The sequence below is a fragment of the Corvus brachyrhynchos genome, unplaced genomic scaffold, assembly GCF_000691975.1.
Source record: "Corvus brachyrhynchos isolate BGI_N302 unplaced genomic scaffold, ASM69197v1 scaffold22, whole genome shotgun sequence".
NCBI classification, from domain to species: domain Eukaryota; kingdom Metazoa; phylum Chordata; class Aves; order Passeriformes; family Corvidae; genus Corvus; species Corvus brachyrhynchos.
In genome coordinates, this window is record NW_008238355.1 from 3,670,408 (window position 1) to 3,686,386 (window position 15,979).

Below are 15,979 nucleotides of genomic sequence, written 5' to 3' on the forward strand. Positions count from 1 at the left end.
AATACCTAGCCTAATCTCCTCCTGGTGCAGCTTGAGACTGTGTCCTCTCATCCTGTCACTGGTCGCCTGGGAGGCCAACCCCCTCCTGGCTACAATCTCAGAGTTGTAGAGAGTGATAAGGTCACCCCTGAGCCTCCTTTTCCCCAGGCTAAACAACCCCAGCTCCCTCAGCTGCTCTTCATAGGGCTTATGTTCCAGACCCTTCACCAGCCTCGTTGCCCTTCTCTGTGTGCACTCAAGCATCTCAGCATCTTTCCTAAGCTGGGGGGCTCAGAACTGGACACAGCACTCAAGGTGAGGACACAGCACTCACCAGTGCTGAGTACAGGGGAAGAATCACTCCCCTTGTCCTGCTGGCCACACTATTGCTGATACAGGCCAGGATGCCATTGGCCGCCTTGGCCACCTGGGCACACTGCTGGCTCATGTTCAGTCAGCTGCCAACCAGCCCCCCAAGTCCCTTTGCCTGGCTGCTGTCCAGCCACTCTGTCCCCAGCCTGTAGCGCTGCAGGGGGTTGTTACGGCCGAAGTCTAGCACCTGGCACTCAGACTTGTGAATCATATTATTGGATTCAGCCCATCTATCCAGCCTGTCCACGTCCTTCTGCAGAGCCCTCCTGCCCTCCAACAGATTGACACTCGCTCCCAGCTTGGTGTCATCTGCAAATTTACTGATGGAGGACTCAATCCCCTCACCCAGATCATCAATAAAGATATTAAATAGGACAGGGCCCAACACTGATCCCTGGGGACAGCTGGTGACTGGCTGCCAACTGGATGCAGTACCATTCACCTCCACTCTCCAGGCCCAGCAACCCAGCCAGTTCTTAACCCAGGGATGGGTGCACCTGTCCAGGCCATGGACTGCCAGCTTTTCCAGGAGAATGCCATGTGAGATGGTGTCAAAGGCCTTGCTGAAGGTCAGGGAGACAATATCCACAGCCTTTCCCTCGTCCACTAGATGGGTCACCTGGTCATAAAAGGTGACCACGTTGGTCAAGCCTGACCTGCCCCTCCTAAACCCATCCATGCTGGCTGGGTCTGATCCCCCAGCCATGCTGAAGGCCATGCTGTGTGATGGCACTCAGCCTTGCTGGGCACCAAGGTCAGGCTGACAGGCCTGTAGTTTCCTGAGTGCTCCTTATGGCCCTTCTTACAGATGGGTGTCACACTGGCCAGCTTCCAGTCATCTGGGACCTCCCCAGTGAGCCAGGACTGCTGGTAAATGATGGAGAGTGGCTTCACAAGCTCATCTGTCATCTCCCTCATCACCCTAGGATAGATCCCAGCTGGTCCCATACACTTTTGAGCATCTAAGTGGCTCAGCAGGTCTCTAATTGCTTCTTCCTGAATTACAGGGGGGCTACTTTGCTCCCTGATCCCATCCACCAGCTCAGGCAAGTTGTCCTGAGGACTCTTACTGATGAAAATTGAAGCAAAGAAGGTGTTAAGTCCTGCTGCCTTTTCCTCATCTTTAGTTACTAAATTCCACCCCCCATCTAATAATGAAGGAGATCTGCTGGAGGTTATCCTTGCCCCTCCTTTTGCCATTATTGTATTTATAAAAATATTTTTTATTATTCTTCACAGAAGTGGCCAGATTAAGTTCTAACTGGGCTTTTGCCTCCCTATTTTTTTTTTCCTACATAACCTAGCCACATCCTTAAACATTTCCTGAGTTACCTGCCCCTCTTTCCAAAGGTGATACATCCTCTTACTCTCCCTTAGTTCCTTCAGAAGTTCTTTGCCCATCCAGGTCGTCTTCCCTGAAGGCTCATCTTTCAGCACATAGGGACAAGCTGCTCCTGTGCCTTCAGGATTACTTTCTTGAAGTTTGTCCATCCTTCCTGGACCCCTTTGTTTTTAAGGGCTGTTCCCAAACTCAGAACTAACTTTCCAACTCAGCTTCTTGAAAAGGCCGAAGTCTGCCCTCCGGAAGTTTTGTTGGCGCCCCTCCTTACTTCACCAATTATTGAGAATTCTATTATTTCATGATCACTGTATCCCAAATGGCTCCCAACCATCACATCTCCCACCAACCTTTTTCTGTTTGCAAACAGCAGGTCTAGCATAGTAGGCTTGCTCACCAGCTGAGACAAAAAGCTGTCCTCCATACACTCTAAGAACCTCTTAGACTGCCTCTCCACCTCTGTGTTGAGTTCCCAGCAGGTATCTGGCAGGTTAAAGTCTCCCACAAGAACAAGGGCTGGTGATCTTGAAACATTTTCCAGTCTATAGAATAGTTAATCCACCTCTTCATCCTGGTTAGGTGGTCTGTAACGGACTCCCACCAGGATGATGGCCTTGTTGGCTTTCCCCCTCATTCTTTCCCATAGGCACATGACCATATCGTCATTAATCTCAACTTCCGTGGCGTCGAGATCCTCCCTAATACACAGAGCCACCCCTCCACCTCTTCTCCCTCGCCTGTCTCTTCTGAAGAGCCTCTAGCCATCCACTGCAGCGCTCCAGTTATGTGAGTCATCCCACCATGTTTCTGTGACGGCAACAAGGTCGTAGCTTTTTTGCTGTACCATGGCATCCAGCTCCTCTTGTTTGTTGCCCATGCTGTGTGCATTAGTGTACATGCACTTCAGCAGGCCTGCTAATTTCACTCCTGACCCTGGCTTGCCTCCCTTGCTCTCACCTCTGGAGGGACTGGTTTCATCCCCTTCCCCTTTCAAACCTAGTTTAAAGCCCTCTCAATCGGCCCTGCCAACTCATGTGCTAGAATCCTTTTGCCCTTATTAGACTGATGGAGCTCATCTGACTCCAGCAGGCCAGGTGCCGTAAAAGCTGCCCTGTGATCAAAGAACCCAAAACTCTGGTGATGGCACCAGCCCTTAAGCCATTTATTGATGATGCAGCCTCCACTGGACCTTCTCCAGTAGCTCCTTGTCTTTCTTGTACTGTGGAGCCCAGACCTGGACACAGCCCTCCAGATGTGGCCTCACTACAGCTGAGTATGGGGGACAATCACCTCCCTTCACCTGCTGGCCACACTCTTCCTGATGCCCCCCAGGATCCCACTGGCCCTCCTGGCTGCAAGGGCACTGCTGGCTCATGGACAGCATGTTGTCCACCAGGACCCCCAGGTCCTTCTCCGCAGCGCTGCTTTCCAGCAGGTCAGTCCCCAGCCTGTGCTGGTGCCTGGGGTTGTTCTCCCCAGGTGCAGGACCCTAAACTTGCCCCTGTTGGACTCCATTAGGTTTCCCTCTGCCCAATTCTCCAGCCTATCAAGGTCCCTCTGAGTGGCAGCAAAATGTGGGTGCTCCACCCACTCCCCCCCATTTTGTATCAGCTGCAAACTGGCTTAGGGTTCTTTCTACCCCTTCACCCCAGTTGTTGATAAACAAGCTGAGTAAGACTGGACCCAGTATTGATCCCTGGGGAATGCCACCACTCCAGGCCTTCAACCGGCTCCCACTCTGCTGATCACAACCCTCTGAGCTCTGCCATTCAGCAAGTTCTTGATCCAGCTCACTGTCCGTTCAGCTAACCCACATTTCCTGAGCTACAAGGATGTTAAGTCAAAAGCCTTGCTGAAGTCAAGGCAGACAACAACCACTGCTCTCCCTCCCCTTGTCGACCAATCCTGCCATGCCATCATAGAAGGCTATCAGATTGATCAAGCATGATTTCCCCTTGGTGAATCCATGCTGACTACTCCCAATGACCTTCTTTTTTTTCTACATGCTTGGTGATGACTTCCAGAATGATCTGTTCTGTCACCTTTCCAAGGATGGAGGTGAGGCTGACTGGCTGGTAGGTTCCCAGATCCTCCTTCCTGCTCTTTTTGAAGATGGTACTGAGTAACACTGGCTTTCCTCCAGTTATTAGGCATTTCTCCCACTCTGTGATTTTTCAAAGACAATGGAGACTGGCTTAGCAGCCCCTGCCAGCTCCCTCAGCACACTTGGGTGCATCCCATCAGGCCTGTAGATTTATGGGTGTTTAGTCTGCCTCACTGATCTCTAACCCAACTCTCTACAAAGAAGTCTTCCATTCTCCAACCTTTTTCTCTTACCTCTGAGGTCTGGGATTCCTGAGGGCTTTTCTCAGCAGTAAAGACCAAGGAGAGAAGGCATTCTGTAGTCCCACCTTCTCTGTATCTTCCATCACCAGGACACCTGTATGATTCAGCAGCAGCCCCACATGTATGTGTTCCTGTTGCTGCTGCTGAACTTGTAGAAGCCCTTCTTGTCCTTGATATCCTTTGCCAGAATGCATTCCAAGTAGGCTTTGGCCTTCCTTCTCACATACCTGCATACTCTGACAATGTTCCTAATAGTCCTCCCATGTGGCCTCTCCCTTTTTTCACATCTCATAAATTTCTTTCTTCTGTTTGAGTTTTAGTAGAATCTCATCCATTTCAGTCTCCTGCCCTCTTTTGCCTGATTTCTGGATCATAGGGATGCACTGGTCTTGAGGTCAGAGGAATACTGACCAGCTCTTTGGACACCCTCATCTGGAGTCCTAACCCATCAGATTCCTTCATATAGCTCTTTGAAGAGGTCAAAGTTATCTCTTTGCAAGTTTAGCATTCTAGTCCTGCTTGCTGTTTTGCTTCCCCAATGCAAGATTCTGAGTTTCTAATGGTCACTGCAGCCAATGCTGTCCCCAACCTTCATGTCTTCAACCAGTGCCTCCTGGTTTAGTAGTACAAGGTCCAGAATGCACCTTTCCTCAATGGCTCCTCCACCACTGCATCAAAGTTATCTTCACTGAGCTGCAGTTCAGGAACTTCTTGAACTGTGTGTGCCAAGCTCTGTTGCTCCTCTTAACAATATCAGTCTCCCAGGAGAATCAGGGCCTGTAACTGTGAGGCTATTTCCAGTTGCCTACAGAAAACCTCATCAACTTCCTCCTCCTCATCAGGTGGCCTGTAGTAAACACCCAAGACAGTGTCACCCATATTAGCCTGTTCCTTAATTCTCAGCCATAAACTCTCAACTTGTTCATCTGTCCCTGAGTAGAGCTTGATACATTCCAATTGCTCTCTGACACAAAGAGCAACGCCACCACCGTGCTTCTCTGACCTGTCCCCTCTAAAAAGTATATAGCCATCCATGACAACATTCCAGACATGTCTCCGTAATTCCAATGAGAGCATGGCTCTGCAACTTCACATTGATTTCTAGTTTATTAGATTATCTTGTTTATACCACTTGCTGTGTGCCTTTGTATACAGGCACTTCACAGAGGATCAAGGCTCAACCAGGTTGCTTGAAGGGGTGTGAGAGTCATAAACACCATAGTCATATAAACCCTTGATATATTTTGCCCTATGATCCTGGCCTGGAGTGACCTATGTTATTGTATTCTGTACCTATCTGCACCCAAAAATTGTTACTGTCTTTTCAAGACCCTGCAGTTGGGGACCTTGTGTGGGTGGGGAGTGGGAAGCGGGGGTGATCACAGGCATTTTTAAAATTGCCCTGCCCAGGCAGTTTCCTGCCTTTTGCCACATGGGGTTTGCTTTGCTGACTGTTTAATCTTTGCTTTGGCAGAGGTTTTTTTTCCCTTCCCTTTTTGGGTTCTCTTTTCATTTTTTTTCCCCCTTGTCTCGGAGGGACTCTAGTTGGTGTTTTTGGGCAGTCTTGGGGCAAAGTCTACAGGTGCCTGCCTGTTGGCGCAGAGTGGGGCAGGCCCCGCCCCATTACAAGCTGCTGCAGGAGAGAAGAAAGTGGGAGTAGAGCCTCTCCCTTTTGTGGCAGTCTTGGGTTTGCCATTCTAGAAACTGCATTTTGCCGTTAAACTGTTTCTAAGTGAACTTTCCAAGGTCTGCTGGCAGCAAAAAAGCCAGTGAGTTCCTGGGGTCAGACACCCTGTGTCAGTGCCAATGGCGTGGTCCTTCCCCAGCACCCCACCCCACAGCCATGGTGCAGAGCACACCAGCAGCCCTGGCAGAGCCTGCGAATGGCAGAAGGAAGTGGCTGCGGCAACGCGGACCCCACATGAACCAGCACCTTTCCATCTGCCTCTAGAACTGCTCTGCAGGCTCCTGCCTTCCCTGTGGGGGATGTCACCATCCTGCCTCTTCCTTCCTGGGAACATGCGGTTACCTGGGAGGTGCCATCTTCGAAGGGAAGGGTGTGATGTCACCTTCCCTTTGACCTTCAGCCATATGGCCACCTCTGGCAGGTGCCACTTCAGGAATGGGTATTTCTGGCATTTCGGGTCTCTTTGTTCCCGTGGGGTTGTGAGATTTAGCAGTTTGGTATCTAGTAGTTATTTACTACCCCCCCCCGCCGCTGGCATTCTGTTTGTTAATAAACTGTTATTTTTTCACTTACATCTACTTGTATCTTGTTCCTTATTGGTGCAAAGGGATCGGATGGAATCAAGGGGGAGGTTACTCATTTCTAGAGTGCCCACTTCTTTAAATTGTCTCAAACCAAGACAGATCCTCAACCTGAGCTGCAGCCAAGGAACATCTGTCTCTGCGCTGGTTGGTACTCCCCTGGAAGCAATGGCACTCATTGCCGTTTGGACCCCACTCCTCAAGTCCTCCAGTTTAAAGTGCATCACACCAAACTGGCTGCCGTGCTGCCAAAGATTCTCCTGCCCTTTTTAGCCAGGGGGATCCCATTCCCTCATAATAAAGGCTACAATCATAAAAACACAACCCACTGTTATAAAATCCAAAACCTTCTCAACAGCACCAGCCACAAACCCAGATACTGATCTGCACAATGTGTCTGCCTCTGGCTGTCCCAATTTCTCTCACTGGTAGGATACATGAGGAGATGACTTGGGCAGTGATGTTTTTCACATGCCTCACCAGGGCTTTATAGTCTTCCTTGATCCTGTCCATTTTTCGGCTCTTGGTGTCATTTGTACCCACATGAAAAAGTGTCCTTCAGGCACGAGTCAGAGTACGCAGACAGGATGTTCTCCCCCATGCTGCTCCTATAGAACAAGCTCTCTTAATCACACTGATCTAAGTTAACATGAATTTTGTCCTCTTTACCTTCTGTTGGATGTTAAATGACTACTTGTATTGAAACATTACTAGTAACATTTTGCTCTATAAATACTACTGCATACCAGACACTGCATTATGGTTCTGAAATAAAAAATCATTTGCAACCTCAGATCAGTGCATTAAAAACACTCCAGTCAAGTATGAGGAAACACCTTAGGACTAAATGCCTTTTACTCTACTGCTTTAACATACCCTCCAATAAATTAAGATGAATGTACTCACCACGGATATTGCTTCCCAAACTGCAGCTGGAGAGCGTGAAGAATCTTATCCTGTGTATCAGCATCACGAACATGAAGAACATTTTCACCTAGACAACCAAAATTAACAAAAGAGGACAGATCAGTTCCTCAAATTGCATTAGAGTATGAGCTGCTTTAGAAATGAAAAAAAAAAATTGTTTTTATTTCCTCTGTGAGGGAAAGATGTCCACTAGATTGACATTGCTCTTCACTAGTTACGTGCCTCCCCTTGCTCCCACTAAAGCAGTGGTGACACCTCTGATACACTGTCCTGCATTACAAAACACTAGAGAGTCAAGCAAACGTACCCGTTTCTCTTCCCGTCTGACGTGTCCCCAGGTTGATGACAGGTGTACCAAACGCTCCCACCTCTCTGACACCACAGCTGCTGTTACCAATCATACAACCAGCATGAGCAACTAGCTGAATGAACTGGTCAAATGGCACATGCTTTACTGCCCGAAAATTGGGATGATGTTCAATGCCCTTCTTCCTCATCACACGAACCATCTCTTTGCTTCCTACAGAAAAACAAAGTAAATAAATGATTTAACTTCTACTTTTAAAATCAAAGTCCAGACACACAAAGGATCTAGCAGCCAGCCGTTCACTGAATTGCCAGCTCTGAACAGGTTTTGTTTCTCTTTTTATCCTTACAGTGTAAATTGCATAGCTCGGTAGGTAAGCCAAAGTTTGATCCCAGAATTCACTGCAAAAGGCTCTTTGTAGTTTTAAGTTAAGAGGCACTAATATTGCTCCGACATGTCACGTGGTTTCTCTTCATTTTCCTTCCCACACTGAAAAGCTGAAATATCCTCCAGCAATGTGAACATGGAGCTGCAGCAGATGCACCCATGAGGCTGACACCATCCAGCTATTTCCATCTGGCTGGAGGACCTGGGATAAAAGCACTCTTTTAAAGACAATCTGTTATGTGTCACTCTGTCATGAAGGTATTCTACTCACCTGCATCCACATTAGGGAATAGAACAAGTGTTCTCTTGTTGAAGGAGATGAGTGCATCTAGTGTCAGCTCAAACATCTTTATGGAATGTTTAATATCTGTGGTTACAGGATGTTGCAGAGCAACTATATAATCTCTGGTTTTGACATCTTCACCTGTCCAAATGGAGGGCAAGAAAAGTTTTTTCATTGGCGTAGAATAGCAAGAGGAAGGCAGGACATACTTTTGAAACTACAGATGTGAAAGCCTGAAAAGTCAAGGCACTGAATGGGATATATCTAACAGATAGGTATCAATGCTAGAATAAAAATCAAGGGAGTCACAGGGTAACCTAGCTTGTTATTTGCCTCTCTAAGTACATCTCATAACTTTAGAGACCACTACCTAAATGTCAACAAACTGTTAACTTTCAAGACTACTTCTAAAGTTTTCCAAGACCAGGATCGAGAGACTGTTCTCACACCACAGTAAATCTGGAAAAACTCCTGAAGCTGCTCAGATTTTCTGGCAGTTGTCCATTCTCAAGTAAAGACTTCATTTCTTCTGCTTTAAAATAGTCAGTCATACTTGTCTTATTACACTTGATAAACATTTGTCTGCAAAGCATACTGATTGAAAAAGATTCCAGCTTCCAGGTACACATGGTAGCCATACAGGTGACTGCTTTGTCAAAGATAAAAAGCAAACATAAAACACCACTGTTTACAGGAATTATTTGTAAGTCAATGAGTATGAAACACCAAAAGCCTTTGGTACATGTTGTCCTGTCGCAGTGCATTCCTCAAAAAAAGGTTCATAATACAAATTCTGTTTGATTTTTTTGTATTAGGCCTGAAGAGCTTTGATTCTATTTAAACACATCCTTTACACCAAAATAACTGTTCATATATGACTGTTCTGCTTTTAAATTGTTCAGCTCAGAGAAATTACCCATTTAAGGAGTTATTTTTTGACTTGGCAGAAGGACCAGAAGTGTTCCATAGAACAGATTTGTAGCTTTTCAGCTGTACCTAGCAGAATACAGAATGAAAGCAAACGTAGAAAGAAATAAATGCCAGGTACTATTAACAAATGTATTACTTTTTGATTGATAGCCTACTTACTGAGTTTGTCTAGTGTTGAAAGTCATGTGAGAAAAGCTTACCTAGCCACATGCGAATAATACTCATGTAGTCCTTGTTTTTGGCAGAGAGGAGCTTGTCATATGAGGGACAGCCTGCTAAAAGGATGCGGTCGTGGTCTTCACACATGGCTATCAAGTGCTGCTCTGCACTCCTTGTGCAGCACACGTGGTAATGGGCCAGTTTGGTTATGGCATGTCTGATGGAGTCATCAATGGTCCCACTGACTTCCCCACCTTCAATGTGAAGAATGCGAATGTTCATCAGGGCTGCCGACGTGGCCAGGGCCAAAGCATCAAATCTGTCCCCATGAACTATCATAATGTCAGGTTTCAGGCGGTTGAGGACATCAGGTAACTTGACTAATGCAAGGCCCACCGACTCCACCATAGCTGCCTCATCCTCCCCTCTCACGATGGTGTGTAGTCTTGTATGAATATCAAAGTCATCTTGTTCAATCATACGATAGGTATTACTGAAGGTCAGAGAAAAAGGGTTAGAGCAAATGCAACTTGATTTTACAGCAATATCCCTTCACAAAATAAATGTGAATTACAACAGCTGTACTGCAGTTTAAACAAAGACCTGTTTTTCACATCTTTTTCACTGAGGAAAGTGGCTTTTAAGATTTTAACAGAATATTCTCATGCATGTGAAGATCCTACCTAATATTCCAAACATCCAGTTTCTCTAGACACCTTTAAGGAGGAACTGTGCTGAACATGATCTGGAAATCCTCAGAAACCAAACTCTTTGTTTATGTGTCTGCAGAGCCTTTCGGAGAATAAATGTGGCATGATTTCCTGTCAGAAAGGGTACGTTTATTGACTTTTCTGTGGACAACTGTGTAAATACAAAAGATGTGATGCAAAGATGAGGCCTGTATGTTTAAAGAAAACATCCTGCAGCTAGCACGTATTATTTCAGATTCTGTATTTTTTTAAGGCAAATCCTTTTTGTTTTACTGCGTGAAGTGGCTCACATTTATACAGCATAAACTTCATAACATTTCCAACTCCATTTACAAATGTCCTTCACAGACCTACCATTTTCCCAATTCTGTACATTTATCTCAGAGAACTTTCTTCTCTTTCCTTCTATATTCTTTGCCTTTTGAAAGGTGAAAATCTAGGGGACAAACAAGACTGCATTTCTGGTAGTTTTGTTTCTTTTACGATCCTCCAAGTATTTCAGTAACAGGCACGTCACAGGATCACTGTCATTTGACTTCTGTTACTGTTGATTACCCCACTCACATAAGTAGAAAATGTATGTTCTGAGGACCCACTCATTTTCCAGGATGACCCAGATTAAGGGGTGCAGGGCTGGGCCCTGAAAAAAACCCAAGGAGTACCTGGGTTTTAGAATACTTACCACAAAGCAACTAACAGCAAAAACATTTGCCAGATCAAAATCTCTACCGTTTGCTTTGTGCATTACAAATAATTTGCAATATAGAGACTAGTGTTAAACACCTTGGAACTGGAAAAGTAGTATTTTGTATTACTCTGCACAAGTCTTGCAGACAGCAGAAGGTTATGTAATATAGAGAAATCAGGGCCATGTCTCTTCTCTTTAGCAAATGAAATGGGATTATTTCTCCAATTAGACAGGGTGCAATTCAACATACTAACCTGTCAAGAAGTTCAAACTTTTTTTTTCTTGTCTGGTTTTATTTTGAATCAGGTGAGTTTTGTGATGTTGAATTCACCTTGCCATATTACTGGATGGAAACAATGTCCAGTACAAAGCAAGGACCAGAGCGCTTTAATGTGCAGAAAGAGAACAGTCACCAGTGGAACATCCTGTCTTAGTAGTTTGAGATAATATAACTTCCTCCCATCCTAGCTTATAAAATGCCAAAATTTCTCATTGGAAAGTCCAGAAAGTGTCTTTACTTGAAGATATGCTTATCCATTTCTAAAAGTTCAACAATGCTGATATGCTGCAGACCTAAGCTGAAGTCTGATTTTGTTTTCCAAAATGGGTGTTTTCGTATCTATTTCACTTACGGGGTCCAATCTGGTAAATGCAGCCTGATGAAAATCAACCACAACCCCAGAAAGACTACCCATGCTGTTCCTTCTACCTTCTCCCCAGCAACCAGGAGAATATCCGCCTGGAATGTGGGAAGTCCTGCCACGGGAAGGGGTTTGGACCAAGACATCTCATCCTCCTGGGCAGGTGATCTGACTGCTTATTTATTGAGAGTTATGGAGGGGGACTCTATTCTCTCCCACCTAACCATATACCACAGATAACCATATATCTATCATTTTGTTGTGCATTTTGTCAGAAACACACAACACTCCTGCCTCCACAATGCCGGAAGTAAGAACTAACAGTATTCTCCTGGGATATGGAATATGTAAGTACTTTCTCCAGTAACTCTGTAAAGCAGAAGAGTTGCAATTTAAAATGACGGAGGAGGATTTCTTCTCTGTGAAAATTAAAAAACTGTAGCACATTTTCATTTGAAAATCACCGGGTTCTTAGGGAAAAATGAAGGACATGAGTTTCTCACTTCATACAGTCTGTGATCCTGTTTAAGGTCTCAATTACAGCATTTACATGGACCTTTCTAGAATTCCAAGACTGATTGAAAAAATGCCAGAAATACGCAATCTCAGAAGGAGCTGCAAAATAAAATTCTGGAAAAAAATGTAAAATTTTGTTGTGTACACTTATGATGCCAAGACTTTTTTTTATCTAACATTCGTGTTATCATTGCTAACACCTAAGAAACATATTGGTAGAAAAAAATTCACTTTACCCATAATCATCAATCAGGTGGGAACCAAGCACTACGACATCAAGCTCAAAAAACTGTGGTTCTGCCTTAATGCCAAACATAATGGGAGCTAATTTCGAATAATCAGCACGGTTGCAAGTAGCAACACAAACACGAAGTTTGTGGTTGTTTCCATTCTTCTCCATGACTTCCTTTTGTTTCTGTTTTGAAAGATTCTTGAAGTACACCTCCTGACATAACAGAGAAAAAAAAAGTGTGTCATTAATAATAATAATTTACTTACACACTTCATGAGCAGTATACACAAGTGCAGCCCAAACTGTGGACACACAGTAACTACTCCACTGATAGCAGACACCTGGTACCTAACAGAATGAGTAAGTTCTGTTTCCAAAATTTAGAATAGAAATGTATTTTTTTCCTAGTTAAAACTCAATTTTAATACCTCTATTTCTATAAATAGGATATAAAAATTCTGTAAAAACAATATTAAGTATTATGAAATTCAACTGTAATTTAACAGTAAAATGAATTTTCCCTGTTTAGATGGAAACTTCTGTATAAGCAGAAAAATTATTCTGCCTCAGTAAATAAAAGAAAAGCTCATATTCCAAAATGACAGAATGGAACAAATTGCTGAGATGCATCCACCGACAGACTCTGTAAACAAAAGGAAAAAGTTTTTGACTAAGTCAGTTTACATATCTCCATTAAGCACATTTTGGTGAGGTAAAGCGAGTTAAACATTTACTTCTAAAGCCTTACATAGCCTTTCGTAGGCCAAAGTACATTAAGGAAATCAATAATACAGTATTAGGTTCAAATAAACCTATTAAAAAAGGATACAGCAATAACTCCCCCAAAAAAACCCAGATTTCCTCTCCTCCCAAACAGAAATTACTACGGTGTTAGCAAGAGTTTAAGTACCATCCTTTTGGTACAAAATCTAATGTTATGTCAGATTTTCACTCCTCTGTGCAGACCTAACTTTTTCTGGATTAATGCACATTGGTTGGTTATCTCTGACTTGAAGCAGTATCAATCTCTCTACTGATTTGCCAGGTAGAAAAGCATGACAGTACATACATGATAATATTAATAGGAGCAATTCCACGCTCCTTTTAGATTGCATTCAGATTTTTTCAGTAAAGATCTAAAAGAGAGACTACTGTGACATCACACTCGCATGAAACTTACAGAATCCAGCAACTTTTCAAGATTTCCCTATTTTTAAGACATTAGTTTAGGTTTCACCACACATGACGAAACAATACTTTGGTGTAAAGCAATGTGAGGGTGATCAGGAATCTATCCCGAGTTGTCAAAGGAAAAGTGGTATCTCTAGCCCACTTGCAACCCATTATGGCTCTGCAAAACTATGACTGGCAGTGACATTAGCCAGACTCAGATTTAGCAGACTCACTACTTTTCCTCATTTCTAAAACCACCTCTTAATGGAGATGGTTCTGAGCAGGACATCCTGTCATTATGTATGTAAAACCAGCCACTGATTCAAATAAAATTGTGTTCAAGATGTGAATGTCACTTCTGAGACACCTGTAAGCTTATCTTCGAAACTGCATGAACAATATTAGTATAACTAGAGGCAAACCTCTCACAAGACTCTTCAAGTCAGCCACTGCTGCATACATATTCTATATTATATAAACCAAGAAGCCAGAGTAAAGAACTACAAAATAAGGAAGTGACAAAGCAAACTTATCTGAAGTCTGTTAACTCCAAGTTACCTGTATGAGCTAGGATCACCACGAGCCCTCTGACAAAGCAGCTTCTTTTCATTTATGCAAAACAGGCTTTTAAGAAGCAGAATAGTTTTCTGTCCTCCTTCTCTTCAAGCATTGTCTAAAATTCTAAAAACCTTCCATCCAGACACAGAAGATACCATCTCCTAAAATAGTAGGTCTGTAAGTTGTGAAAAAATAAAATCTCATGTTTCACCATACCTACAGATCCAACAGAACTGAATCACTAGACCACACATCTTTCCAGCCATGCAGACCACATTTAATTACAGTTGGTATTTGGCTGTAATAATGATCTCTCGAAATAATTTTAGAGGTAGACGTGGAGACACTCCAAATCTGTCTGAATTGACTAGAATTAAAGGCAATTCCTGTTATTTGTCAATTTAAACTTCTGTTAACATTATGTTTTAGTAAGCTCAAAGCAGAATTATTTCCAGTACTGCCTTAAAACTCTGTAACACAATAGTTTAAAAAGCTGCCAAGTGAGCCATGCACTGGTCTTGGTACAGATGGGTTTTCTATTGCTGTCAATTTTAAACACCTGCTTATCTGAAGAACCAAAATATTTACCTTAGCAAAAGGTAGGTAACAATGCAATGTAAGTGTCAACTGCATGTGGAAATTTACCACTAATTAAAGTGTTTTATTGTTTGCCAGGATAACATGGATGTTTTCTAAAGAAACATGTGATGTATTGCTACATCACAGTTTAACAAAAGGCATTTTTATATCCTGAGAATAATTTTTTCTGAGCCTAAATGCAAAAATAATTTTGTATTCTCAGACAGTATTCACTGTCAACAAGTAATGGCCAAGTCCCTTCAGCCATTAACAGGAAATTCCTTCAAGCAGAGCTGTGATGCCCTAGCTACAAAATTTTGTTACCACTGTGATTTTAGAATTTATTATCAGCTTTTGTAGGCAAATCATCTCTTTTCAGAACTGTTCACCAAAACTATTTGAAATAATTAATCACTAACAGTCGCCTCTTAGATTCTAGTGTTTGATGACATACTGAGTTTCACCTACACAGAACTCTCTAGCTGGGGGATCCTCCTGCTCCAAGGTATACCTTTTCTGCCTTGCAGGGACTAGCAATTTTTAGTAGAAAGGACAAGAAACAAAACAGTCTTCCATTAAGGACTGCTTGAAATAATTAATCCCCACGTGTTTTGGTCTACTGCTCTTCTACATCCCATCCTAAAGCTTTTAGATTATTACAGATTCAAGGACTTTTTAAGACTGGGAAATTCTGGGCCAGACTTTACAGCAGCCTAGCAGCTACAATTTGTTAGCACTCCTCAGAACATGAGACACCCCTCGATCACTGTTTCACAAACAAATGCCACCAGCTGTATATTCTACATTCACACCTCTGAAACACCGTGTTATAAAAGCAAAGAGCCTGGAATACTCCAGGCTACACCAGTGCCTACACTCTGCGTATGCCCATGTGTTGAGGGCAATGTCATCTTCCCACTTGCTTGGCTGTGTGGCATACAGGATAGTCTGTCCTGAACTCTTCCCATACCATGTACATGTATGTGTATTCCTGCCACGCTTCCCCACCCATGGAGCAGAGCCACTGTTCGCCTGTGCGCACACACACCCAGGGCCTCTTCCTGCAGCCCAGTGCAGATGACCAAACACCAAACCAAGTCTTTTAGACACCCTCGAATGCCGCTGTGAGAGTGGAAAAGCATCCATCTCCCTGCAGACGTGTTAGGGCAAAAAACGCTCCCACCATTCCCCCCACAAAATGCAGCTGATGTCTTCACCAGGCCCCTTCCTTGTGTGAGGGATCACGCCCTGTGCTTCTCCAGAATATTGATACACCAAGAATCACAGAATATGCCGAGTCGGAAGGGACCCACAAGGATCATTGAGTTCAACTCTTATCCTTGCACAGGACACCCCAAGCATCCATGTGCCAGCGAGCATTGTCCAAACGCTTCCTGAACTCCGTCAGGCTGGTGCTGTGACCACTTCCCTGGGGAGCCCGTTCCAGCCACCCTCTGCGAGAAGAGCCTTTTCCTAATATCCAGCATAAACCTCTCCTGGCACTTCAGGCCATTCACTTCTTACACAAGTGGAGGGTCTGCCCTGGTATTCCCCCCCCCCTTCCGCACCCCCACACCCCGGGAAA

At 44.0% G+C, this 15,979-nt stretch overlaps 2 protein-coding genes across 3 annotated transcripts in view; both read right to left on the reverse strand.

The window, feature by feature from the left end:
* The window catches only part of GNE (glucosamine (UDP-N-acetyl)-2-epimerase/N-acetylmannosamine kinase), a 26,477-nt gene extending 10,736 nt beyond the window's left edge, over nt 1–15,741 (reverse strand). Inside the window, exons 1-6 of one of the 2 annotated variants that reach the window (XM_008634541.2) lie at nt 13,816–15,741; nt 12,089–12,297; nt 9,339–9,790; nt 8,197–8,349; nt 7,539–7,751; nt 7,211–7,298 (exon numbers count right to left, since the gene is read on the reverse strand). In XM_008634541.2, the coding sequence (XP_008632763.1) occupies nt 7,211–7,298; nt 7,539–7,751; nt 8,197–8,349; nt 9,339–9,790; nt 12,089–12,252 (1,070 nt within the window). In that variant the 5' untranslated portion in view covers nt 12,253–12,297; nt 13,816–15,741. Of the gene's footprint in view, nt 1–7,210; nt 7,299–7,538; nt 7,752–8,196; nt 8,350–9,338; nt 9,791–12,088 lie in introns of both variants that reach the window. The other variant, XM_017735376.1, reaches the window with a different exon arrangement.
* On the reverse strand, nt 411–3,063 carry LOC108446988 (RNA-directed DNA polymerase from mobile element jockey-like). The gene has a single exon (XM_017735377.1). The coding sequence runs from the start codon at nt 1,067–1,069 to the stop codon at nt 434–436; it is 636 nt and encodes a 211-aa protein (XP_017590866.1). The 5' UTR covers nt 1,070–3,063; the 3' UTR covers nt 411–433.
* Nucleotides 15,742–15,979: the final 238 nt, after the last annotated feature.

Coding starts and splice junctions, on each gene's coding strand:
- LOC108446988 (XM_017735377.1), bottom strand. CDS start 1,069: ATGGCCTTCAGCATGGCTGGGGGATCAGACCCAGCCAGCATGGATGGG.